General features: G+C 39.0%; 1 protein-coding gene across 3 annotated transcripts in view; it reads left to right on the top strand.

Annotated features, from left to right (window-relative positions):
- The window catches only part of PTPN4 (protein tyrosine phosphatase non-receptor type 4), a 122,699-nt gene that overhangs the window by 18,046 nt on the left and 77,698 nt on the right, over positions 1-26,955 (top strand). For all 3 annotated transcript variants that reach the window (XM_064157622.1, XM_064157613.1, XM_064157603.1), the window contains exon 2: positions 25,145-25,299. In XM_064157622.1, coding sequence (XP_064013692.1) covers positions 25,162-25,299 — 138 coding nt within the window. In that variant the 5' untranslated portion in view covers positions 25,145-25,161. The remainder of the gene's footprint in view (positions 1-25,144; positions 25,300-26,955) is intronic.

Here is a 26,955-nt window from a genome sequence, read left to right as displayed (position 1 = left end):
CCCTCCCTTATTTTTCAGCTTATTTTTCAATGCTGCTTGTCATCTCTTTTATATAATAAGTGATCAATAACAGCTTTGGTAGAAACCTTCCATTTCTAAGTATGCACATGAGGTGCAGCCTGTCATCCATAGGACATGTTGAAAAATCTCTTAAGTCATTTGGGTGGGCATCATCAGTCAAAATACTGAAACCATATGCCATCATTTAGAAGTACCTATTAAATAACTGCGATAAGGTTTAGACTGATAAGCTGATGGTGTTGTATACTTTAACATTTTGAAGAAAAATGTTTAGTAGTTTTTTTAAGGCGGCACAGTATGACTTGTTTAGTATGAAATTTAAAAGACTTAAGCCATTTTGGTGAATCATTTGGGGGAATAAAAGTCATACAACCTTACCTCCTTTCACAGTGCCCTTCCAACAGAAAGTACCTTTACAACACAGAATTTTGTTTGTCATGTCCCAGAAATTGCAAGGCACTCTTAGTAAACATGCAGTAAGTAATCCCACCCTTTTGATTGGCCTACAGAGATGCACAATCATTAGTCTGCAGTCAAGTTAACAGCAACATGAAAGTGTTTGTGGTGGGGTTGTTTTGGAGGCAAAAGTGGGTTACAATACTAAACTGATTCTGAAATGGTGACATCTACATCTGAATTTGAGCTAAATTGCAAAGCAGGACATTTTAAAATCCGAGGATAAGGCCCACAGAATATGAATTCACATCCGAGTGATTCTACATATTCCAATGGTTCTTGGTAGATAGATGTTCTGGTTTAGTCTAAACTTGTATGTAATAGTGTATCTCCATGTGTTTTAAGTCACAAAACCTCTTGTTCTTAAGCAGTTAATGTGAATTGTATTCCATATGTTTCTTAGTTTACCTGGAACAAAGTAACTTAAAGGGTGTCGTTGTTTAACAGTGTAATACACACTATTTGATATTTAGCTGTATATGCCTTTTCAGAAAGGAGTGATGTTACCCTCAGGTCAATCATCTGAGCTGTAGTCCTTTGTTATGTCCTTGTCATCTTTTTGGGTATCATAATCCTGGTTATTGACTTTCAAAATTTCCATCTATTTCTAGGACAAAAGGATCAATCTTTATTTCCTTCAAAGATCAAACCACGAAGTAAAACAATCTAGGTTTAATGCACTGAAAAAAACATGAGCTCGTTCAGTCTACCAATGATAATTCACTATTAGGTTTGGTTTTTTTCAGTAAATAAGTAATTTTCTGAACTTAAGTACCAGGATTTGATGCACTTCCCTGAGGAAGGTGAACTGTTGAAATGGAATCTCATTAAGTGTAACTCCAAGTTAGAAATGGAAAGCAGACGTTTTGTGGCGTTAAAAATGTAAATTGACTTTTTGTTAGTTTGGCCCATGATCTCTATGCCTTTTCCCAAAATATTCTAAGGCCTTATTATGTGTGTATTTGGGGATCTGATGCTTGTGTCCTAAAGCTAGCAGCACTCCTCTGCCTGAGAGCTCTTACTGTCCTTTTCCTGTTCTCAGTAGCTGTATAAAGTCTTCTGGCTCCTGTCAGTTCTGTGCTGCTGGTACCTGACGATAGCATGGATCCTACTGCCCACTCTTCAGTAAGTCCTTGAACACTTATGTCTTTTGCCAGCTGAAAGGAAGACATGATCTTCATACAGGAGTTGCTATCAGATTCATGAGGTCATGTTCTTGAATTGCTGCCAGTGGAGATGGTAGTTGTGTTCTCTTTACCTAAATGTTGCTGTCAAATAGTTTTCTGTTTTTCCTCTGTTGCCTTGCCTCGGCTTTATATACTTTGCTTAGATGTCATATTTTTATCTGTAAGTGTTCTGAAAACAGTCATTTGAGTAAAGACTCTCTGATCTTCCTTAACTCTGATTTAGTTAGGAAAGCAATTTTGTATTCTCTTAAGTTGGTCATATTCACTAGAAAACTGAAAGGAACTTCTTTGTGAAGCCAACAACACAGGAAAAAGTGTAACTACAAATGTGAATTTCAGATAAATGTTCAAACAACGTTAAGCTTTTGTTTCAGATTAAAAAATCAACAATCTACAGAATTGCAAGATGAAATGTTAACAACCAAATTTGCACTATTATTAAAACTTGCCATTGAATGTCCTTGTCTACATACCAGTATCTTCCCATCTCATGTTTTAGAGGCATATAACAGCAAGTTTACAAAATGGCTCAATAGAATATGTAGTGGCAAAAATATTAATGGTCAGTCATATTAGTAAGTTATTGTTCTGTTTTGACCAGTGTGTGCCAAAGAGATGTACATGTAGCGTGGCCTGCTATATCTGTTCAAAACAACAAAACCCACCACAAAGTATGCATAAGTTTGGGTATTTGTGCTCTTCAGTTTCTTATTTTGGGTTTCTTGAGAACTAGATGAGATTTTTCTGCACTTTCATGAGCTCTGTCAGCACTTGTTCAGTCTAGTTGGCACCTCTTCATTTCTCTCTGTGTTTTTCAGCAGATTTTCTTAGAGAAAGGTGGATGATCTAACACTGTGAAGAAATTCTAATTTGTGCTTCTCTTTATATACTTCCAGAGGACAGATGGACATGTCTGTTATTTAATAATACTCATGTTACATCCTTCATAAAGAAGCAGAGTAGCTCCTAGCAGTCTGCCTGTTTTTCAGTAGACAACATGAGCTTCTTGCTGGTTTTGTGTTAAATAATAGGGATTTCTGGGCTCCATCTTTCAGGGTTTGAGAATGGCACACTCTCTGATGGACATTGTAGACCTCTCATACTCTTGGCTGCTGAGAGATTCCATCTCTTTGAGAGATTTTTAGAATGACCTTTTGGTAAATATACATGCCACGTTGATTCTTGGAGAGTGGGAGCTACTTTTTACCATTGAGTAACCCTGAAGGAATGTCATGGTGCATGGCACCGGTTACCTGCTGTTTCATGAGCGGTGGGTAGTATTCCTGGCAGCATCAGTTCCGTAATCAAGCAGTTAATCTGGAACTACATCTCTTATGTTGTCTGGCTTTACAGATTGCACTTTTTGACCTGCTGTCAATGACTTCAGAGGAGAGGACCTTTTCCAGCACAGGACAAAGCCGAGGTGTCTCAAATTTCACTGAAATGTTAAGGAACTCCTACGTCTGTGTATTTCAGCTCTCTTTGTAACTTCCTGGAGCCAGTGAAACCTTTCCAGTCGTGGGTGTCCAGAAGTCTGGTATACCCCAAAATTCCTCTTCCTCTGTGGTTTGAATGGGAGAGGAAAAGGCACGAAAAACCTGCTTTCCCCCCTGCCCGGCAGGCATGAATGGCCCTTCCGGCATGAAGGGTGACCTGTGTGGATGCTTGCACTGGAATCGGGCTGGTGATTGGCTGTAGTAGGTATCAGGCTGTACCACCTAGGAAGTGGCAACTCAGCTCTTTGTCTAGGAAGAGTATAAATATTGGGGCACTTCCTGCCTTGGGGTTCCCACCTTGGAGTTCTCCCCCGCTTGGGTAGTTCCTGCAGAAAGAGTCCCCTGGCGCTCCGAAGGACAAGCTTCTGAGGGACAGGACCGTCCCTGCTTTGGACGGTTTCCCACCATAAGTACTGCCTTTATGCAGCTTGATAGGCCTTAACGAGCCTCGGAGGTCTCCTGAAAGAGACCAAGCAGACAAGCATCTGGACCGCCCTTTCAGCCAGCCTGACTCACCTGTGAGTAAACTTTTGGCTCAGCCTGATTAATAGTGGGGAATGCTATGTTTATTAGCTTAGCCTTTTCCAACTGCTGACTTCCAAAATAGTCAAATTTACCTATGGTATCCTTGTAAGATCTTCTCAATCTAACTGAATCTGCTAATTAAAACTAAATTAATTTCTGTATACAGTTTTGGGGACAGGTTTCGGGAAAATAAAATAAATCTATTTTTATATGTATTCCTGACTAAGCCACATTAATTCCCTGCCTCCACAACAGTGGGTCACTGGGGTCTCATTCTTCTAATTTAGGGAATAAATTCTATGCTATTATCACACCACTCCACAGAAAGTATTGCTTGGTTTGTTGACAGTTCTGAAAGTGTTGAACTCCAAAATGCTCCACAACTGCAGCAAGCAACTGCATAGTTGTATCTGGATGACTAGTCAGTATTTCTCAACCCACAGTGACAGATACTTGCGATGTACCTGTTCTGATGTCAGTTTCACCAGTGCTGGTATGGTGGCTGGAATTCAGAAAGGATAATCTTGACTTTGACTAGAGTGCTCCCTGTAATCATAATGGAGGTGTAATGTGTTCAGTTCTCCTTTGAATGCTGTTAAAGAATTCAGTCTTTATATCTCTCCCAGGTTTATTATTCCATAATGGGAAAAAGATCCTCTCAATTTCATGAGTTGTAGGATTTTTTGCCTTTTTGTATTGGGGCAAGTTTGTACATTTCTTGTCACAGAGCCATTAATCATATCAACAAGGACTTAAATGGGGAAAACCAAACTCAGTGGATGATGGTTTGCCCTTGGCTTGGCACTATAACTCTCCACAAGTCTTAATATTTGTGCAATTTCCTATATCTTTTTTAGGCTGAAACTTGTTGCTATTTCAGTTTACCACTGTGTTTTTTGAAATATCGATTTTCCTTGTTTAAAATAATTCTTGCAGTGAAAGTCCTGGTACTCTAGAAGATCTGCCATACTCTGATGTCGTCTTGCTGCTTAGAGAGGAAGTCATTGCATCCTGTCAGTAAATGTGGCTGTAGCTTGTGTGATGTTAGCGTCTTCATTTTGGAAAAATGCCTCGACTGAACATCTGTGGAAGTGTGAGGAAAAACTTTTTGTTCTAAGCTGAGCACAGTACCACTGTGTAGAGAGATTCTGTGCTGTAGAACACCACTCCTTTTGCTTTCACCTGTGGCACTTGTAGCTGTTCCCAGGGAAGCTGTTCTGTGCTGTGCTGCAGAGCTGCCCTCAGGGAAAAGTGTATGTGAATAGACATTGAAAAATAGAACCACCCAGTTATCTGGTTTCTTTGTTAATGTGCATATTCCATATCCTGCCATATATTCCTTTTCTTTAGCCTTTTAATTCTAAAATCACTACAGATAATGCCTTCAGGAGTGTTTCAGTAATGCTAGACTGCATGCCTGTTGTAAAACACCATTAGAACAAATCAACAATTTTATTTTTTTTATAATGTTGTGGTAATGTTAGTGTTAATACCGCGTGGAAAAAATAACTGAAATCCTCATCAACAACAACAAAAGACCATTTGACTTTACCCTTTACATGAGACTCATGAAATTTTCTTATCTAAACTCTGAGAACATATCTTTACAGTAAATGGAAGGAATAATATTTTTCATAGGCAATATAAATAAACTGCCTTTGTGAGATAATAGAGTTTAGCTATTAGCTAAACAGCTTTTCAGCTTAGCCTATTCTTTTTTAAGGATGAGCTCTAGATAAGGAAAAAAGCTTTGGAGCAGAGAGTGCAAGGCAATATTAGTGGTGCTGCCTTGTAATGACAAGTCACAAAATAGAATAATTATTATGATACTGTCTTTTCCTTGAAGAGGAAAAACTCTTGGTTCTCCGTGTGAGGTAGAAGTTTCAGTTTCTGTCATGCAATGCAGAAGTTAGCAAACGGTTTGGGGAAGCCAAGTTTGTTTATAAAAGGGTGCTTGAAAGAGAGAGTGTTTGAAAAAACAAAAAAAAAAAAGAGCCTGGCTGTAGAGGCACTTGAATGCAATAAGGTTCTAAGCATAATGCCCCAGAGAATGAGTGCAGGTGTGCTGACTCGGACAGCACATCACCTTTTAATGCTTACTTCCTGAATTTATTTGTATGTTGTTAGACTGTTTCTTCTTAATGCATGTTGGACAATATTTTCACTTTAAAGAATAAATGAGTAATATTTTATCTTCCAAGTGTCTCTTCACACTTGATAGAGGCTGTGAGTTTTCTTCACTTTTTATGTGTCAGGCAACTTAGCTACTGGAAAATTGTATCATGTCACTGTCAACATGTTTGTGCATGTTGAGAATAAACTTGTACTTAATCAGTTTTCCTGCAGGCTTTTCTCCTCTCCTGAAAGTCTTGTTTTGAAGAAGGTTGTCCTTAGGCATTACAGGCATTGAATTAATTCTCTTGGTGAAGATGACAGAAAAAGGAGGCAGGGCAAAGTTCTGAAATGCAGAGTTAACTCAAAATTTGTTTCATCTAGGAGACTGTTAGAGGGAAGTCAGTTGGCCATGCAGGTCCTTTATGGATTTTTATGATGGTATGAGAATATTTCTGTACTGTGTGTTTAAAACAGTGAAATTACAAGACCTCCTGACAATTTCTGGTGATGTTATGTTAGGTGATTAAATATGTTGCCATCCATACCTTGCACTCACAACCACACAGACAGCATGCCCAGTTGTATCAGGCAATCAGGTACCTTACCCCTGTTATTCGGATTGTAGGTGTACTTGGCATCTATCTTTTGAGCATTGAAGAAGGTTTAAGCCTCGTTCTTATTTCTTGGATATGGTTTTGATTCTTGCCTCCAGGCGGACATTTGGTAATTTCTCTTGCTGTTGCATCTGCTTTCGGTATCCCTCCTAGAAGAGTAGGATGTGAAGCAGAGAAGACAAGGACAGGGTACGTCAGAGAGAAGTTGAAAGGTGGTTAGAGAAATGGATGTAATGTAGGAAATTATTTGAGCGGTAAAAGGAGTTGAACAGTTAGAAGAGGGACTGTTAAAGCCTTGATAAGTGAAGGAGGAGATATGGAATACTTGAAAGAGGGGAATGGTACCAAACTGGTGGTTTCAGTTAGTAAATAATGATAGTTTCATCATGGCCACTGCATCCACCTGCGAATCTGTAACCATCAATACAGGCTGGCCAGGGTGGTTGTGGAGTTTCCCTCTCTCGACATACTCAGAGGCCTCCTGGACACATTCCTGTGTGATCTGGTATAGGTGATCCTGCTCTGACAGTGGAGTTTGAGGAGATGGTCTTTCAAGGTCCCTTCCAGCCCCTGACATTCTGTGATTCTGTGGATTTGTGAATCTGATTAATGTTTGTGCCTGCTTTTCCGTGAAAAACAGCAGAAACAAGAGCTAGACTATTTTAAGGTTACTTAATTAGCATTTTTTTACACTGTCTAACAATGCCTCATGACTTTTAGAGGGTTATTAGTAGCCATATTTAAATGTCTGAAACAATGTGCTATCTCCAGTGTCTATTGTTCATCTATTATTTCTTTCAGGGATGATAACATGTACTTGCTAAGACAAAAAAAGATTTATTTTATGTCAAATATTCATAGAAGGATGGTTCATCCAATAGAAGACTATGGTCTGTCTTTAGAAAATGACCAAATATAGCAAAAAATTTCTTGTTTATATTGCTAACTTGATAGGAGGTGGTGTTGTCTATAATGGTATTCATAAAAGTAATAAAAAAATCATTATTGTAATTTTTTTCATTTCTCACCATGTTCATGTCAATGCCTTTGACTGCAGAGCTCTATAGCCTTTTTTCATTACTGGATGAACTCTGGATATAAGCAAGGACTGTAGTAGTAAATTTTAGAACAGCGCTTTCCTATAAATGAAACATAAATGCTTAGACTAAGCTCTTTTAGAGCTTTTGGGAAACTATGTTAGATTCTTCGTAAAACCTGCCTCATTGCTTATTTTTGAGGTTTGCTTACCGAATACATCTCACACAGATTTCTTATTTGTGTAAGGCAGCACCAGTGGAAGCTATTCACACTTACCTAATGGTGAACATTTTTTGAGAGGACTACCCATAATTTTGTGATGGCTCAACAGCAGATTAAATTCTATCTTCAGCAGTCTCTGCACATGGCATTATTCAAAGGGAGACACTGAACAGTTTCTCATTTGTATTTTGAGAGGTTTTTGTTGTGTTCAATGATGATCTCAAAGAAAAGGTGTTTAAGTGATGATTTTAGTTGCTGGCAGCTTCCCACATTTATCAGAAGGACAAGAATCTGGGAGGCTTGGACGCATTCTGAAAATGTTTTTATTGTTAGGGACACTTAAATTTATGATTTCTGTAAAAAAAATTCGAATCTTTTCAGCCTCACAGGCTTTGAAGAGTTTGATTCTGTTTTTCAGAGATTCACGTCTCCTAGCAGTGCACACTGGAAGTATGGTTCACTTAGTGCTCATGGGTCCTTGAGGGCTGAAATGCTGGACAGAAAAATACCTGCATATTAAAGTCATCTACTGTTTGACACAGATCACAGTTACACCTGAGGAAGTAGTTATTTCCTAGATTTAGGAACTGCAGCATTATTTCCGTGCTTGGTTTTTACTGTGAGGAGCTACTGCTCTGCCTTTGGTAGCATTTCTGACTAAATATCAGCCATCTGCATAATAGGTTGTACTGCATTTCCAATTAAAGCTCTACTATCCTTAAAAAAGTATATTGACTTGTTTTACTGAGAGGCACATCAGATAGCTTTGGAGGCAGAATTTCGCGCCTCATAAAAATAACAAATATGGTAGCAGGGCGAGTTTTGTGCTGTGGCTCTCTGGGCTGTCATTGCAGATCAGTTGCTTAAAATGTGTATTCCTTACATGCTTTGGGAAATCATGGCGTTGTGGATAACTCTGTTTTTTTTTTTTCTCGTGGATTTACATTACCTTTTTATTTTTACTATGAAATTCCTTTCTGGCATTTGTAGCATGCCAACTTTGCTGAAAACATGCTCACTAAGGCTTGCATTAGGTCTCTGCTGTCAGATTTTCATAGACTACCATATGCTTCAAGTGCTTGTTATGAATTTGGAACAGATAAGACATTAAGCATAATCATTCACTATTACTTAAAGTGTTTTTCCAATAGAATAAAAGGAGAGTCAAGAATGCTGAGGGAACTGGTTAAAATCTGTCATTCAGATGTGCTACCCGCAGACCTGGCTCAGCAGAGGTGGGACTCCGGAGCTTAGCACTTCCATGGAGGAGCAAAGAGCTGATTGCTGTAGATGAAACAGCCTGGCAAACTTGTAGTTTCTAACAGCCTGGGGATTATAACCGGTTTTGTTCGATTACAATGGTATCTGTTAACTGCAGTACAGTGGAAGAGACTAACCAAATGGGGTTTCTGTTAAGCATTTTGTAAAGCTGCTGTATGTTGAAAGGTGAATTACTTTGCATAGCAGGCTCCTAAATCAATCTGCTGCTTCAGTCATTTGACTTCAAAGAGAACAAGTTGTATGCTATATGCTTATTTTTAAAACAGTGGGAAAAGGCTGTTGAAGTCTAGGATGTCAAAGTCTCTCTGATACACAGTTGAACAGTAAAATGACATATATTCAGTTTTAACAGTAGTTTTTTCTATGGACGAATAATACGAACTTCAATGTGACATATTAAGCAAAATTAATTACTTTAAGACTTCTTTTGAGAGCAAATTTTATGGGTAGATTATTGCGTTAGGAATAAGTAGATGCCAGTTACAGGCAATGTGGTGCAGAAGTTTGATAGGTGTTTCACTTACTCGAAGTTTAGTGACTAACCACATCTGTCAGCATCGTTTTCTTAGAATTAGTCTTTATTAAAAAAAATCTGATCTTTTGTACCACAAGTTTGAGATGGTTTGCTGTGATGATGCATGGACAGTATTTGGCCATGGCTGCAATCAGGTTGACATTTATAGTTTTGGCAGGGAAACAAACCAGCTACTGAATCTCAGCCTCTCACCCAAGGTACAGCAATTTTGCGCTTGCAGCCTGTGACACAGTGAAGAGGTGCAGGATGGGGATTTGAACCATCTTACAGTCTTGATGGCATAGAAATTACTGTAAGAAGGGTACTTCCAGATGTTAAGCTCTTTACAGAGAAGAATAAGAAGTAACTTGATTACTGTCAAGGTATTGTCAGGAGTGATGCAGTCTTTCCTTGTTGGTTTGTGACAGGAGATATGAGCTAGCTTAAATGGCCAGATAATTTATTTCGGTTGGATATTCTATCCGATGCAATAACACTGAATATTTATCTGTAGAAAATGTATACATGTACCTGGAAATTCATTATTACATTAGTAACATGAATCTAACCTCTAATGGTCTGAAACTTACTTGGGTGATCTTAGCTTAATAGTATGGAATTTGCCAGTGAATTTTAGTTTTGCTTGGGTGACATCATATGACTTTATGCTATACCGCATTGAAAAATTCCTTCTTCCTAGCTTTGGTTTCTGTTCTAGTTGTGTACCTGCAACTTCATGCCTATATTTTTTTGATACAGGAATATAGGAGTTTTTTGGCTGTTGCAGAGTAAATTTGTAGTGAACCTTGACAGTGTGATCTTGCTTTTCATTCCATTAATAACATTTGCTCTTTTTCTGAAGTTAACTTTGTGAAAACTTTGCAGCATTGCTGTGTAAGTCTGTAAAGAACAAAGCTGCAAGCTGTAATCCAGTCATATACAGAAACAGAAAGATAAAAGTAAGTTTGTGGGTTTTTCCCCCCCAAAAGTCAGTTTTGAGTCCTAGTAAGAATTACAGACTTCTTATGTAAGTTAGGATCTTGTCTTTCCTCTTGCATTACACGTTCTTCCAGTACTTTTTTTTTAATAGATGCTTCTCTAACTTTGTCAGTTTAGTTTCCGAAGAAGGAAATGCATCCCAAAAGGAAAAGCATTTTTAGCGAAGTCTTAGAAATACACTGGGAAGTAATCTTTCCTCATTTATGTACAGAATTGGTTGTAGTTTAACAATTTACAAAACTCAAAATATATGAACATAAATTCACGGAGCCTGCAATCTGGTCTTAACATTTAATCAGTTATAACCCTTAACAGGGTGTGACTGTTGAGATCAATATGGCACAATTTTGGAAGGCTTTTAGTTTGGTTTTGAGTTCCAGCTCAGTACTGATAAGATTAGGCTGTAGTTTTCTGGTCATGATCTTTGAAAATGGTCCTGTTTCATGGCAAATTTGTACAGCTCACAAATAAGAGGAGCTTAGACCTTCTTGAGATGCTTTGTTAGAGAAATTAAATCCATAAAATGGTGATTTTTTAAAAAAAAAATTCACTGTAGATAAATAATTATCGGTTTTACCTGTTTAGTCATTTGAATGTGAGTGATAATTTTCATTGCCAGGTTCACAAATAACTCTGAACTTCTAGCCCTCTTGTTCTGCCTTGAAAGTGGAAATTGTTTTCTATAAAGAAATCTTAGAGAGAAGGCAGAGGCAGGTCCGAAAAATACTTACCTAAGCTGCTCTGAAGTTGTAAAAATTTGAGAGCTTTTATTAATAAAAAATAAAAGGATAATTAAAAAAATGAGATTGTATGAATAGGATCATTCTTTTGCTATTTGGCAGATCTGTCAGTAAAGATGCTGCTGCCCTGTCCATAAAGCTTTTCATTCTAGTGCCAGAATGCTGGGGAGAGGCTGAGTGTGAGGGTACTTGGAAAAGGAGTGTGAGGCAGGATGGCTGAAAGCCAGGGGCATGGATGGAGTGAGGTCACTTTTCTGGGCAGCTCTGCTAGAAGACATCCCTTGGTTTGTTTTCTGTTGGAGAAGGAAATGGAATTGACAAGTGTTTTCCAGGCAGGTAGCCAGACAGGCATTATTTTAACGTTTCAGAAAATGGGTTTTGTCAAAGTTTTCTATGTGAAAATTTAAATTTCACAGAAATGACACTTGTGATTAAAATCTAATTTTGATGGAAAGTGTCTAATTGCTTATATTTGGCCTTAGAGTTATCATCTGATGTTTTGATGCCTGTTGAAAATACTTTGGCTTAGGTTTAGCACCTCTGAACAGACTATACACATACAACTTTCTTTCCTCTAATACTTCAGTTGTAGCGCCAGCCAAAATTCAGCTTGAAGTTGGCTATGAGTAGAACAAAAGGTTTTTCCAAATTTTGCCAGCTTGCTTTGAATTTGAACTTCTTTCGAAGTCTTCACCACACAGATGCTATGGCTGGAACTAAAACTGCCAATCCAGTTCTGGACTTGAAGATTCCACTGTGTGCAGCAGTATTGATTTGTGGGTGCTCAAATGGCTAATAGCTAGGCCACAGATTTTGTCCACTGATGTGTTTTCTATCGATGTTCTGTTAGATAGTTGAGGTTTGTACAGTATACATGATGTGGGACATGTGCTAATTTATAGTCATACCAAGTTAGACCATGTAACTTCCCAGTGTTTGGTGTGTTATGTCTGTCTCACCTGCTTAGTTGTATACAACTGTAGAAGAGCAGCAGTTATTTATATGTAATTCCTTCTCTTTTTGGCTTCTTGAACTGCGTTAAAAACTCATATTTGTAGTTGCAAGCCTGAAATAACTAAATTCTCACTTGGTACATTTCCTTCATCCAGCGTGTGTAGTCAGGCTGTTGCTCAAGCTCAGTATGTAATTACTGTCCTGAATGAATTATACAAGGTTGTTCTGGCTACAGGCATTTATACATTGTCATTAAGGGTGTGAAGATTATGACCTTCCTTTTAGGTACTAAAGAGCTTTGGGTTTCTACTGGAACTGTGAACTTTTTTTAATAGGCAGAGGAATCTTTCTTGGAGTTGAATACCAAAGAGAAATCAAATTTAGTTACCCCTTGATACTTCTTAGTACAACTACAGGAAGAAGCTTTAGGAGAGGTTGGTTTGTTGGGTTTGGGTTTTTCTTGTTTGTTTATTGTTTGAGTTTTTTCCTCCTATTTCTTAAGTAAGGTATAAAAAAAAAGTTGTTTTCATGCAGTGCTTCTGGTTTTAGTTTGTCTGAACTTCGACTGATTTTTAACCATCTTTTTCTTTTAGCAAGAAAATACTTAGGCTTCCTAATGTTAGAGCTGTATGGGAGTCAGAATTTCCTTTCAATGAAAAATCTATTTAAATATGCTTAACCTAGTTTAAGAACACATTTAAAAAAATGCTGCACATTTATTTCGAGAAGTTTCTATCAAGAAGGTATTTTAGTAATGTTTCATTATAGTGCCATTTATTACGTCTTATTATAGCATTGAGTCATGAAACCAAGAATAAGAGATCCATCACCAGGAATGGGAAGAGCTTGATGGAGTCAGGTTCATGGACTGCCATTTTTAAGGCTCTTTTCAAACAAAGGCAAGTGGTGGAAGTTGCTTTATAATGTTTTCTGTGCATTCCTAGTAAACTTTACACATGATGAATGCCTGCAAACCTGGCTGTTGCACTAGGAAGCAAGGTGGATTTTATTGATGGATTTGCATATTTCTTAATTTATAATATTTTTAAAATACAGAAGGATAGTTAAATTGACCATTTTGTGGCATTTAAACACTACTTCTCTTCCTAGTCCTTTTTCCTGGCAGCTTTATCTTTTTTTAACTGCTTCCACTGTCTGCTTTGGTCTGCTTTTTGGTTTTTGGTTGTTTTGTTTTGTTTGCTTTGCTTTTTATTATAGATTTTTTTCCCCCTTTGCCATTTTCCATGCTAGATTGTTTCCAAGAGTGCGGGCTGCTGCTAACTCAGTAAATGTGTGTCTTTGCTGCCCATTACACTGATTCAAGTGGTGATGTAGCTGTGTACCCAGGGGTTCATTCTCTCATGTATCTTTACTGGCCCACAACCTGGCCACTGCTATAACTGGTGGTTGCCATCAGCTTCTCTTTTCATATTACAGGTCTTAAAATTATACCAGTATTTTTGTGTAGATATTTCTAGCTTCACCTTCCTGCTCTCTATTTCTTCATATTGTGGCATTTCTTTCCTGAACCTTCTGTAAAGTGGCTGCCCTACTATCCAGGTTACTTCTGAAATTCAGTTGTAGTTTATTACTTAGTAGAGATGTAGACGTTTGGTATTTTTCTGGTTCATTAAGGTGCATATGGGTGTCTTGATGTCATATAGAAACTTTATAGATATGTGCTCAAAGTAGTATCTGAAACCTCGGACAAACCTCTTCCCATACCTTGTTCAAATGTACGTGTGTGACTTGTTTCATAAAGTTTCCCTTATTCCTGATAATCACCTGCAAATTAAAGATCTCTGGGTCAGAAACTATAGCTGCACAAATTCATACATTGTTTTGAGTCCAGTTGTGGCTTTAGTATGTCACCTGCAGGACAGATGGGTTTGTAAATAACCAGACCTACTCAATATGAAGCCTGTTCCTAAATCGTTCTCCTGGTTCTGCCTGGGTGCCAAACTACAATAGGCACATGGATCGTGGATGTTTTTCTGGTGTTATTTTGAAGTAATGCTGAAGTTCTGTCTCATCTGAAGTATCATTATCATCAGGTCAGCGAGTATCCAGCCTTGAAGCTGTGAAGAGCTGTCTGGAAGGAGATTCTCTCTTGTCTTCTCATTCATTCACACTGTGACCTGTAAGACTTCCACTAAGAGGGAAATGATTTGAACCTACTAAAGAAGGATGGAGTTAAAAAAGCAAACATTGTTTTAATTCTAGGTCTTTCTTAGGTGCAGATTTCTAGTATATTGGATGTATTTTTTTCAGCCTCCCCAAAATTCACTCCTGCATCTAGAACAGTAGTCAAAAACCAAAAAAAAAAAAAAAAAAAAGAGATCAGATTGCTATGAATGTGCTGTGGAAATCTAGAGCATTTATCAGGCTGCTAGTTGCAATGCAATGTGTCAGGTGTATTCACTGAGAATAAATTTGAAGGTTAAAATTGGTTTTTAAAGAACCTTGATTAGCTGTTTGAAATCTGTAAGTCCACTTGTGTTTTTTTCCTCTTCAAAAGAATTTTAATATCTTCTTGGGCTGTATCTAGTTTAGAGTCCTGTATAGCAAAGTTGGAAGAGTCACTTCATGTGAAAAATGACTGGGCATAGAAAGGGAGGACATAAAGGTTTTAGGTTCGAAATAATTGGCAGTGTTGATGGCATGGTTCCTAAGAACCACTTTTTATATTAGTATTGCATTTAAGCTGTGACAGTAAATATTGTAATCTCAGACCAAACCTTGCTGGTTCTGTGTTTCCCAAAATGCTGCATACAGGAGTGAAGAAAAGTAGATACCAGACTTCCTGCACTGTCCTAATTCAGACCCAGAGTAGATGAATTTGAGAGGTGCTTTTTTTTTTTTTTTTTTTTTTTTTTTTTTCCTGGGGGAAGCATCATGCATACAATTCAAGCATAATGAGTATTGACTTTTAATTAGTGCCGTTTATAGTGAGCTTTTCTGTTATCTATACTCTTGTTCTTGAGTAAAAGCAGTAGCAAGGCAGGAAATCATCAAATTGTTGAAATTGTTTATTTTTCAGATGAAATAGTAGGTAGGTGTGTTCTAGTATGCAACCTTCAACTTTCTCTAGCAGATTGGCCACTACCCTGTGTAGAGTGACTAAACTATTTGTTAATTATTATTTTTATGTTAGAAAGAATGAAAATCTGGGAGTGACAGAACAAGGTGGTGCTTCAACCTTTGTCTCAGTAATGATGTGATTGTAACACTGAAAACAGTCTTACTTGGTATCACACTGCATTTGTTCAGATTCGAAACCCCTATTCAAAGTAGATTAGAGAGATATTATCCAAGGAGATCTTAATTTGAAAAGAAGTCCTCAAGTAATTTTTAAACTGAGAGTAGTGACTGATTTAGGTGTTCAACCTGTACTGAAATCAACAGCCAACCCCATTAAATCCCCTTGCTCATAAAATGAGTTAAAAATCTTACTTTCATCTGTATAAATGGATGGAGTATTAATTGTTGTGAGCTTTGGAGTCCTGGAGCTGCCAGCCCCTTGTAGATAGGTACCTGTGCTAACCAGACCACAGCCTGATTACCCACCAGTGGAAAGTTGCTGAAACGTTGGAAACTTACTCTTCCTAGCTTCCAATGACAGTGTCTCCCTGTATCCAGTGCTCTCTTTTGACAGGTTTTGGGGAACGTACTAGCACTGAAAGAATTGTGGTTGTTGTTAAATTGATCACTGTAGCTGTCCCAATTCATCAGGAAAAATGCAATTGTCCTCTTTTCTAGAGAAAGTTTTAGGAAGAGTTTAAAAATTAGCCATGTTATAGCTTTACAGAAGTAGATTATTTTCCTTAAGCAGGATGTATTTGATTAATATATTACAGATAATTAATAAACTTACAAAGTAAGCAGAAGATTTTGATAGAGCCCAGAATCATTAACGATGCTATTGTGTGGCTAGAAGTCTAGCTTGAACCTTTGCATCTGGTGACAACAGCGTGAAATGACCCCGTGTTTACGTGTGGTGGATACTTTCAATTGTTTGGTCAGCAGAAAACAGTAAGAAATGAATGAAGAATAAATTGTTGGAATAAGTTCAAGCTTGTAATGCATAGGTTGATTCACTTCAATAAAAATGGCATTTCTGCTCTTATTTATAAGCAACGTCCTGAAGCTATGTGCAACATCAGAATTGCTGCAAGCTTTCAAAACAAAATTTTGAAAGATAAAATAATTAAACTTCCATATGCTGAACTGTCATGGACTTCCCTCAAGACAGTGCACGGTCAGCTAATGTTTAGAATTTTCAAACTGGTTTTACTTTAACGTGTTTTCAGCAAACCTACTTGAAGGTGGATTCTAGACATAACTCAAGTGTTTGTTTGAAATGTGGTATATTGTATTCTGAAGATTTAAACCTTCAGAATTGTCTTTGTACGTCTATTAGGTTTTTTTTACTTCTAATTAGGTAGTCTGGATCATTTTAGTAACTGTGAGGTCTGCAATTTATTTAAAGTAGTCAAGCTACATACATCATGATGTGAGGATGTGGGCTTTCCATGAGGCTGGCCTACTTTTCCACCTCTGGTTGCAAATTGAACCAAAATCAGCAGGTGTGCTCAGGTTCCCTCTGAGTTGCTAAAATACCAGCTTTTAAACAAATGGAGATCTGGCAATGTGTTAGCTTCTTGGCTGCTTAATACTCATTATGAAAAATGAAGTCTCTCATGTTCTTGCATGCATATGTGCATACTGTACTGAGGTGGCTGTTTGTGTACAGTACATATGAAGTCTCTTTTAAGAGCACTTCAAGTCAGTGCATTGGTTACACTCTTGGATAAATTTCAGTTAATTACCTTCTTAACCAACTGCTTATTTATTAAGCTGCTTAAAATTGGTTGTTTATTATAAGCCCAAGCAAATTGTCATTTTGCTGCATAAGTTTACATAAAAGAAGATGCTGAAAATTCAGTTGCGAAGCTTCTGTATGCTTTTTAATGCCCTAACCAAGCCAGTATTGCAGGAATGTTCTGCCCTTTGATAGGGAACACTCCCTAGAATTGCTTCATCGCTTGAATCTTGAGCAGGAAATGTACAACTTACTCCCTCCACAGACCTGAGAGGTAAGTGGAGTTTGGTTGATCAAGTCCTGTCCTCCAGTTACTGTAGCAACATGTGTTTTGGATTGCTAATTAAAGTGTCTAAATATTACATGCTTAGGAGAGGATGCTGAAAAATTATAAGCAGAAACGTTCCTATGCAAACATTGAGCTGCTTTAAATCAAGTTTAAATAACCATTTGTATAAATAGAAAGATTTTAGTGTAAGTGGCTATGGTACTGACATGGATATGCACACACAGTAGTACCTTGCTTAAGTTACTGTTTAAATCAGTTGTTCTCAAACTTTTTTTGGTTCATTCTCACCTTTTGTCTTTACTCCTGTTTCTTTTGGGGCTGCAGATTACTTTGTCAGTCTTTCATTTGTTCCATACTTATATAAGCTGTCTCCCCTCTTTACCCGGCCGGAGCGTAATGGAGCACAATTTCGGGGAAAGCTACGTCCTTACACCTCCGGGATGAGCCTACCTCACTCCATGTGCGGCGACCGTGGACGACGTGACGCTACAAGATGTGCCGGCAGGGAAGCGCTGACCGCAGAGGCTACCCCACGGCAGCCCGGACGCTCACCCCACGGCAGCCCGGACGCTCACCCCACGGCAGCCCGGACGCTCCCCCCACGGCAGCCCGGAAGCCCGCGCACCCGGGCCGCGAACCAACGGCGCCTTCCCACGCAGCCAAAAAAAGTGAACAAGAGCTGAAAGATGAAGAAATGGAATTGTTCACAAAGTATTACATGGAGTGGAAAGGAGGAAGGAAAAGTGGCAATACATCATATACAAATATACCACGATTTTACTACAGGTTGCCAGCTGAAGATGAAGTCTTGCTTCAGAAATGAAGAGAAGAATCTAGAGCAGTCTTTCTGCAAAGAAAAAGTAGAGAGCTGTTGGATAATGAAGAGCTGCAGAATCTGTGGTTTCTACTGGACAAACATCAGACATTACCAGTGATTGGGGAAGAAGCAATGATCAACTATGAGAACTTCTTGAAAGTTGGTGAAAAAGCTGCACCTAAATGCAAGCAGTTCTTCACAGCTAAGATCTTTGCTAAATTACTCCATAATGATCCTTATGGAAGGATATCTATCATGCAGTTTTTCAATTATGTCATGAGAAAAGTATGGCTTCATCAGACAAGAATAGGTCTCAGTTTATATGATGTGGCAGGACAGGGTTACCTCAGAGAATCAGATTTAGAAAACTATATTTTGGAACAAAATTTTTTTATTAATCAGATGTGACAGTGGGAGGCTGCCTGGGGTGTAGTGATCATGAGATAGTGGAGTTTTCAATATGCAGGGAGACAGGGAGGAACTATAACAGAACCCACACCTTGGACTTCCGGAGGGCAAACTTCAGTTTGCTCAAGAAACTTATTTGCAAAGTCCCTTGGGCAGCAGTCCTTGAGAACAAAGGGGTCCAGGATGGTTGGACCTCCTTTAAACAGGAGCTCTTGAAGGCTCAGGAACTAGCAGTTCCCATGTGCCAAAAGATGAGCCGGCGGGGAAGGCGACCAGCCTGGATGAGCAAACAGCTCCTGAAGGAATTGGGGGAAAAAAAGAGGGTGTATCACCTTTGGAAGGAGGGGAAGGCTTCTCCTGACGTGTTTAAGGAGGTAGCCAGATTATGTCGGAGAAAAATTAGAGAGGCTAAGGCCCAGATAGAACTTAGGCTGCCACTTCCGTGAAAGATAATGAAAAGCACTTTTATAAATTTATAAATTCTACAAAGAAGGGCAAGAAGAGCCTCCACTCCTTACTGGACCAAGAGGGGAACATTATAACTGATGACAAAGAAAAGGGTGAGGTCCTGAATGCCTTCTTCGCCTCAGTTTTCAACAGTAAGGAGGGAGGAGTTCAGGGCAAGTTGCCTCTTGAACTGGGGGATGGGGTCGGGGAGCGGTGTGTTCCCCTGGAAATTCATGAGGAATTAGTTCAGGACCTGCTGAGCCATCTGGACACCCATAAGTCCATGGGACCAGATGGGATCCATCCCAGGGTGCTGAGAGAGCTGGCAGCTGAGCTGGCCAAGCCACTCTCCATCATTTTCCAGCAGTCCTGGCTCACCGGAGAGGTCCCAGGAGACTGGAAAATGGCCAACGTGGTCCCCATCCACAAGAAGGGTCGGATGGAGGAACCTGGGAACTACAGACCTGTCAGCCTGACCTCAGTGCCAGGGAAACTGATGGAGCAGGTTATCTTGGGGGTGATAAGAGCGCACCTGAGGGATGGCGAAGAGCTCAGGTCCAGCCAGCATGGGTTTAGGAAGGGCAGATCCTGCCTTTCTAACCTGATCTCCTTCTATGACCAGGTGACCCGCTTGGTGGATGTGGGGAGGCCTGTGGATGTGGTCTATCTGGACTTCAGCAAGGCCTTTGACACTGTCCCCCACAGCAAACTGCTGGCTAAGCTCTCAGCCAATGGCTTGGATAGAAACACTCTGTGCTGTATTAGGAACTGGCTGGAGGGACGAGCCCAGAGAGAGGTGGTGAATGGTGCCACATCCAGCTGGCGGCTGTCACTAGTGGTGTCCCTCAGGGATCAGTGCTGGGCCCCATCCTCTTTAACATCTTCATAGATGATCTGGATGAGGGCATGGAGTCAGTCATCAGCAAGTTTGCAGATGACACTAAGCTGGGGTGGAGGGGCAGAAGGGCTCTGCAGCGGGACCTTGGCCGCCTGGACAGATGGGCAGAGTCCAATGGGATGGGGTTCAATAGCTCCAAGTGCAGGGTGCTGCACTTTGGCCACAATAACCCCATGCAGAGATACAGGCTGGGGTCGGAGTGGCTGGAGAGCAGCCAGACAGAGAGGGATCTGGGGGTGCTGATTGATACCCGCCTGAACATGAGCCAGCAGTGTGCCCAGGTGGCCAAGAGAGCCAGTGGCATCCTGGCCTGCATCAGGCATGGTGTGGTCAGCAGGAGCAGGGAGGTCATTCTGCCCCTGTACTCTGCACTGATTAGACCTCAACTTGAGTACTGTGTTCAGTTCTGGGCCCCCCAGTTTAGGAAGGACATTGAGATGCTTGAGCGTGTCCAGAGAAGGGTGACGAGGCTGGTGAGAAACCCTGAGCACAGGCCCTATGAGGAGAGGCTGAGGGAGCTGGGATTGTTTAGCCTGGAGAAGAGGAGGCTCAGGGGTGACCTTATTGCTGTCTACAACTACCTGAGGGGTGGTTGTGGCCAGGAGGAGGTTGCTCTCTTCTCTCAGGTGGCCAGCACCAGAACGAGAGGACACAGCCTCAGGCTACGCCAGGGGAGATTTAGGCTCGAGGTGAGGAGAAAGTTCTTCACTGAGAGAGTCATTGGACACTGGAATGGGCTGCCCGGGGAGGTGGTGGAGTCACCGTCCCTGGAGCTGTTCAAGGCAGGATTGGACGTGGCACTTGGTGCCATGGTCTAGCCTTGAGAATTGTGGTAAAGGGTTGGACTTGATGATCTAGGAAGTCTCTTCCAACCTTGTTGATACTGTGATACTGTGATATTTTCATTGCAGAAGTTTACAACCCCTGTAGCTGAATTTTTATCAGTTCATTTTGTCTACCAGTATTTGCTAGGAAATGAGATAATTATGATTTATAATGTCTTGAGCAGTTGCCAGCCGTTTCACTATTTTGCTAGCATGTTTTTAAAATGTATATTGAAAATGCCTTTACCTGATCAGGAGAAATAATGTTATCTGTGTTCTTCTTGATGCATGCATTTCTAGAAGAAAGGAATAGTAAAGATGATGTAGATGTTGTTTGTTGCTAATTATATTTGTATCGTAGTAAGAACAGTAATTGCAGGGTCTGTGCTTAGCAACTGTGTCCTCTCTATATGTACATTAAATATGGGTTGTGCACATTGTGGCCGTTTGAGCTGATCCTCTAGCTCAGACATAGGGGAGAGATGAAGATTCCAGGGATAGGCCACATAAATGGCAACTATAGATAAATTAATATAATTTCATTGGAGCATCAAGAGCTTAATGTCTAGAAGCACAGTTTGTTCTTCCTCTTCTCCTGCTGGCTTCGGCTGCTTCAGCTTCGCCTATCTTACCCGGCTGCTGTTTTGGCTACTGCTGCTTCTGCTGCTTCGCCGCTGCTTGACCCCTCCCCCATCTCCCTTGAGGTTATTGTATTGGTTTTTTCCCTTCCTTCCTTCTCTAGTCATTATCTCTCTTTACATTGTTATACTTATAAGAAAATACAATTTCATCTTTCCCTGACTTTCAAAAAAAAGAAGGGGGGTTTGTGTTGTGAATTTTCTTCCCTGGGGAGGGATCAGCCCAAACCCGGGACACACATACAGATGTCTACAAAATGGTTACCTATAATAGCTCTGGCAGATTTTAGAAGGAGGAGTATTTCTGAGAGTGTACGATGGTGAAGGCATATTAACATAATCTTTGCGTACTCCAGTAGTTTCTTTGCTGATATGTGGGAAAGAGTACCTTCGAATGTGGTTTGCACAAGATAGTCTCTGTCATCTTTCTCTATATTACTTTGATGGCTATTGTATTTCCACTTTGGAGAAGTGTTTGTGGATTTCAGATATCATATTTATCCATAAAGATCTATTCTGTAATTTTAAAAGCCTATTAGTTTCATGAAAAAAAACTGTTGACTGCAAGATTACTGACAGCTTACTGCATGTGGAACATGGAATATTTCTTCATTGTGTAATTGGAAAGTTCAAAATGTGGTTTACTAGATGTTTTCTTAATGGAGTTATGAATGACTGATGTCCAGTGTGGTGTGCGTATGAGCTCTGTGTCAGAAAGGTGCTAAACTCCTGGCTGTGGAACAGTATGTGAGAAGTGTTATTTTATGTGCATCTGACCCATTTCTTCTTTCCTTGGGAAGAGGGAGAGTGCATTGATTGCCCTCCAGGTCTGTGAGCTAGATAAATGTTCTGACTCAATATTATTGGTTTTGATTCCTTAATGAACTTCTAATATAGTGCCTTTTGTGTTGAATCTGACCATTTAGTTTATCTACATTGAGAAAAACCTCAATTACTGTGACTATTCCATATTTCTTTTTGTTTGTATGAAGATCATCTGTATTATAGCAAAACCGGAGGGTACATTTTTCTCCTTGCTCACTCCTAGAAACTTGTTGCTGTGTTTGAGGCCGGAAGTTTTCTGTCTGGCTTTATGTCAGTAATGAGGAAGGAAGAAATATTGACAGTTTCCATCAGCAAATAAGACAAAAATGGGGTGGGGGGGGGAGGAGGAGAATGTGAGATGTACCTTTTTCTTTCCTTAAAACATTTTAGTTTCTGGCCTTTACAAGTATTCTAGAGAAGTGGCTTTTTATTTTTTTTTTTTCAAACTGCTGCAAAATTATGGATTGTTAGACCCTCCTAGCTCTCTACAAAATGGTTTTGCTATGACTGCAGTACTTACTTGGAAGCTAAAAAATCTTATTTTGTGTGCTGCTGTTTGTGTTCTTGGGAAGGGACTCTAATACATTCACTGTCTTGGTTGGATTATCACATACACAAATCCTTGCAAAAGTGTCTATGGAAGGGCTATTTCTGTAGTGTCGATAGACTGAAACCAAATTGTGTGATTTTCTGAAACATTGTTTGAGCTTGCAGGCAAATACTACTCTAAAGTCTTGACTATAGTTATTGGTTTTGTAGCTGCACTAATAAAGATGCTGGTCTGTATGCCATTATTGCTAGTAAGGTGATTAACTTTCAGATTGTGTTTATGGGATAAAATATTATTTGTGGAGTGTTTACATCATTGAATCAGATTACTACTGTGGAAGTTAAAGGTTCTTTGTCAAAGGTTTTCTTCTGGCTTTGGTTTTTGTGTGGGTTTTTTTGTTGGTTTGTGGTTTTGGGTTTTTTTTTGCTGTTGTTATTGGGGCTTTTTTGGGGGGGTTGGGTTGGGTTTTTTTAACTTGTAGAAGGCATAGCAGAAGCAGCCTCTCCATGAGGAGCTGTTAGATGTGTACAATTTACCTTTGCAATTGTATTATTTCCAACACAACTTTTAATTATTCCATCATAAAGAGGAAGTGATGAGTTCAGCTTGCAGCTGGTGGGTTTGTCTGATATCTTTATCCTTTCTTAGTTTGTCACATTGGCTTAGCAAAACAAAGTAAACTTGCTGTACTTCTACATTAATACATTATTGCAGGTCTCATGTCAGAGTAACTGAATAGCCCCCCAAAAAAAAGTCTGGTACAAATACTTTTAAATTTGTAAATGCTGAGCAAGTGAAATTTGAAACATCCCAAAGATATTTTTTTTAAACTTTTTTGTTTTTAATATCTGAGATGTGTGGTCGTGCTGAAAAAGCTGAAGACGTGCTGTAAAAAAGGGATTTTTAGAACATTCACTCTGGAGGTTGGCTGCAGACGATAGGAAGAAGGTTAAACTGTAAAGTCCCAGCCCTTCCTCATACAAGCAACACAGCTTGGTTCTTGGTCTTCCACTTTTCCAAGAGACCTGAAGTATCTAAATTAGGAGAAGACTGATCTTTCACTTAGTTGCTGTCTTTGCCTGTTCATTTGTATGTATTGAAGTATGGATATCTCTTATACAGGCAAGCTCTAATCACTGCTGGATGCTTGCTGTCCTATACTAAATTCTCCTTTAAAATAAATCATGATTACCTTCCCCTCCCCCAAATTAGTAACCAAATGTTTAAACATTTTCAAATCCTTCATAATTATTTTGATAATAACTAATTTTTTCTACTATGCTTTAAGATATTTTCTATGTCAATATATTCTCCATTGAAGTTACAAAACTTTCTGTTTGGTTATGCGCTTGTCAAAGGATGTAGTAATCATTTGCTGAGTGTGTAATTAAGTGAATCACAGGCGCTGATCCTGTCAGATACTTAAGAAAGTAACTACTATCTTTGCATAGAACTAATAGCATCAAGTGTGCACGTCAGTACTTTGAGGGACTGGAGTTGCATGGTACTACTTGGAATTTTATGTTTTGAAAAGCAGAATCGCATTCCAATTCTTGCATTTTATTTATCGGCACTTAGTGCCGGGTGTAGACTTCTGTTGGTCACAGTTCCTTGTTTGGCAGATAAGAACAGCTTGTGCTTTCAAATTGGATGTGTAAATCAAACCAAATTGACAGAAAAAGAGGATGCAGTAGTTTGACAAATATTTCAGTGAATGCTGTAAAAAGGCAAAGAAAAGCCATGCTAACATTTTTGCTATTGTTTTGTATTCTCATGTCTAATGATTTAAAAGTGAATGCACAAATTTCATAGAATAATGTATCAGAATCATTGTATATTTGCTGTTTTCTGCATGCTTTTTCTCTATCAAGCTTTTTGGTGTAAGCATTTTATTTTTACTGGTTTGTACTGAAAACAATTAATTAATTGCCTCTAATATTGGGAGCCTAGTAGCTAGGATACCCAGCAATTAAAATGCTTTATTGAAGTGAGACAAGCTGTTACGAATCTTCTTTTTAAAACAAACAAACAAAAACCCCACAACCCAAACCAACAAACAAAAACTCCACAAAGAACCAGAAAAACCAAGCCAAAAACCAAAACTAACTCCCAAAACAAACAACAAAACCAACCAACCAAAACCAGAATCCCGTTCTTCCTCCCACCTCTGACAAACAAACAAAAAACACACAAAAAAAGGTAACAAACAACTTTAAAATGGGAAGGGAGTGGTCAATAGGCAGAAAGTAAAGGACTGAGCCTTGGGGGATGAGGTGGTGGTGTAATTTGTTAGACATTGTTTTGTTATTGGATACTATAGTACTGTTTTTTGTTTTTTTTTCATGTAATAAGAGTTTTTAACAGTGAACTTGCAGTGTGTTGACATTTCTTTGAAGCATGAGATTCTTGCACTTGCATTTTATTGATCTTTCTCAATTTTGTTGTTTTTCTGTTTTGCCTCAAGACCCTGTGTGGACAGTAATGACCGCACGTTTCCGATTGCCTGCTGGCAGAACCTACAATGTACGAGCATCTGAGCTGGCACGAGACAGGCAGCATACGGAGGTGGTCTGCAACATTCTTCTCCTGGATAACACTGTACAAGCTTTCAGAGTTAATGTAAGTAATTTGTTTATTGGAAATCAATACCGGTGAGCTTCCTTTCCTTTGCTAGATTTCTGTGGCTAGAACTGGACTTGAAAACAGTGTTAAGTACAGAATAGAAGGGGAAGTTATGTTCAGGCAGGCATGCTTCTACATGTCTATACCAAGTCACTGTCAGCTTAGTCATTCTGGCATCATCCATAGTACTAACACATCATTTCAAAACCAAATATACAAAGTGTATTTTATTGCTAAGAATTCTCTTTGTGGACTGAAGTTTCGTAGTGGAAATAGAGGGCAGTTTTACCACTGAAATGTTGTTCTCTATTCTACTTTTGGTATTTTGAGCATGAGTAAGGTGCAAGGTGCAGTCTTAACTCTTCTTAACAGTAACTGTTCAACCATATGCATGAAAAATGGTATATGTTCTGTTTCATGCTTTAAAGTGGACGAGTTTTTCATTAAAACATCTGTCTCACAGTATTTTATTTGCTTGTAAGAGTTGGCTAAAATAAATAATAATTGTTCTGCAATAGATGTAGCAGATTGTGCTTGTTTTTGATGTAAGTGTTTAAAAGCTTCATGTTGCTAGAGATTCCCAGTGCCTGTATGGAGTAGAATCACCAGTTATAATTCCTTAAATGCCTATTCTGTTTCTCCCAGGAAAGAAATGACATGGTATGTCCTTGCAACCTCCCAGGTGAACTAAATATTGTAGCTGCGTGGATCATGCTTTACAATTCATAAAGACCAGCCTGCAAGTTTACCTATTAAAACTGAGTTTAGGCAATAAAAAGTTCTTTGGTGTTCAACATTTTTATCTCAGGTCTTAGTCTCAATCTGTTCTTTCAAAAATAGGGAGTATAAAGTATACAATCATAGCAAATGTATGCTAACCTACATGGTAGGCAGATTTTCAGGGTTTATAGCTTTGTTATACTTTATTGTGGTTGACACAATACTTGACAATAAATATTTATGAAATTGTCTTCAAAATAGGGAGACCAAAGATAGCATCAAATAAATTAGCAAGGTGTGTGCTTTCTCCTGATGATTGCTAATGATTGTAAAGCTTAATCATCTGGTGTATGCAGTGCTTTGTTAATAAAAATGTACACAAGTGTTATTTTTTTCTTACACAGCAAAGTACTGATCACAGACAGTGTGTCTTGATAATTTATGGGTCTTTTCCTAAGTTCACATTTCAACCAGCCTTTTACATTGATCTGCAAAACAGGCATTCTTTGTATTAAGCTTTACCTTGTATACAGTGTAGCAAATCAAATCAAATAATCCCTGCGGATTGCAGCCAGACAAAGGTTATTTTGGTTGCAGGCAAAAGAGTCAGTTGGAACTAACCTGTGCATATGTTTGAACAGTGCAAATCCTTTTTATAAAATGCTCTGCTTACAGAAGCAAGAGCTCATACTTTGCCGCTGAAAGCATAGTTCATAGAATGTGTAGCTGGAGTAAGTGAGACTGGCTTGAGTTAATAGTGTGAACCTGCTTCTTCAAGATCATATTGCTTTAATGTGTTTTAATTGTTTAAATACCTCAACTGGTATCTTTTATGTGCAGGCTGACTTAGTAGTATTTCCTGAAAGCCAGTACATACATATGGAGATCTCTCTAAACTTGAAGGAAAAACAAGTCAAGGTAGAGAAGATGAGT

This window comes from Pogoniulus pusillus, chromosome 2, assembly GCF_015220805.1.
Source record: "Pogoniulus pusillus isolate bPogPus1 chromosome 2, bPogPus1.pri, whole genome shotgun sequence".
Taxonomy (NCBI): domain Eukaryota; kingdom Metazoa; phylum Chordata; class Aves; order Piciformes; family Lybiidae; genus Pogoniulus; species Pogoniulus pusillus.
The sequence above is the reverse complement of the archived record's forward strand: the minus strand, read 5'-3'. Positions and strand labels throughout refer to the sequence as shown.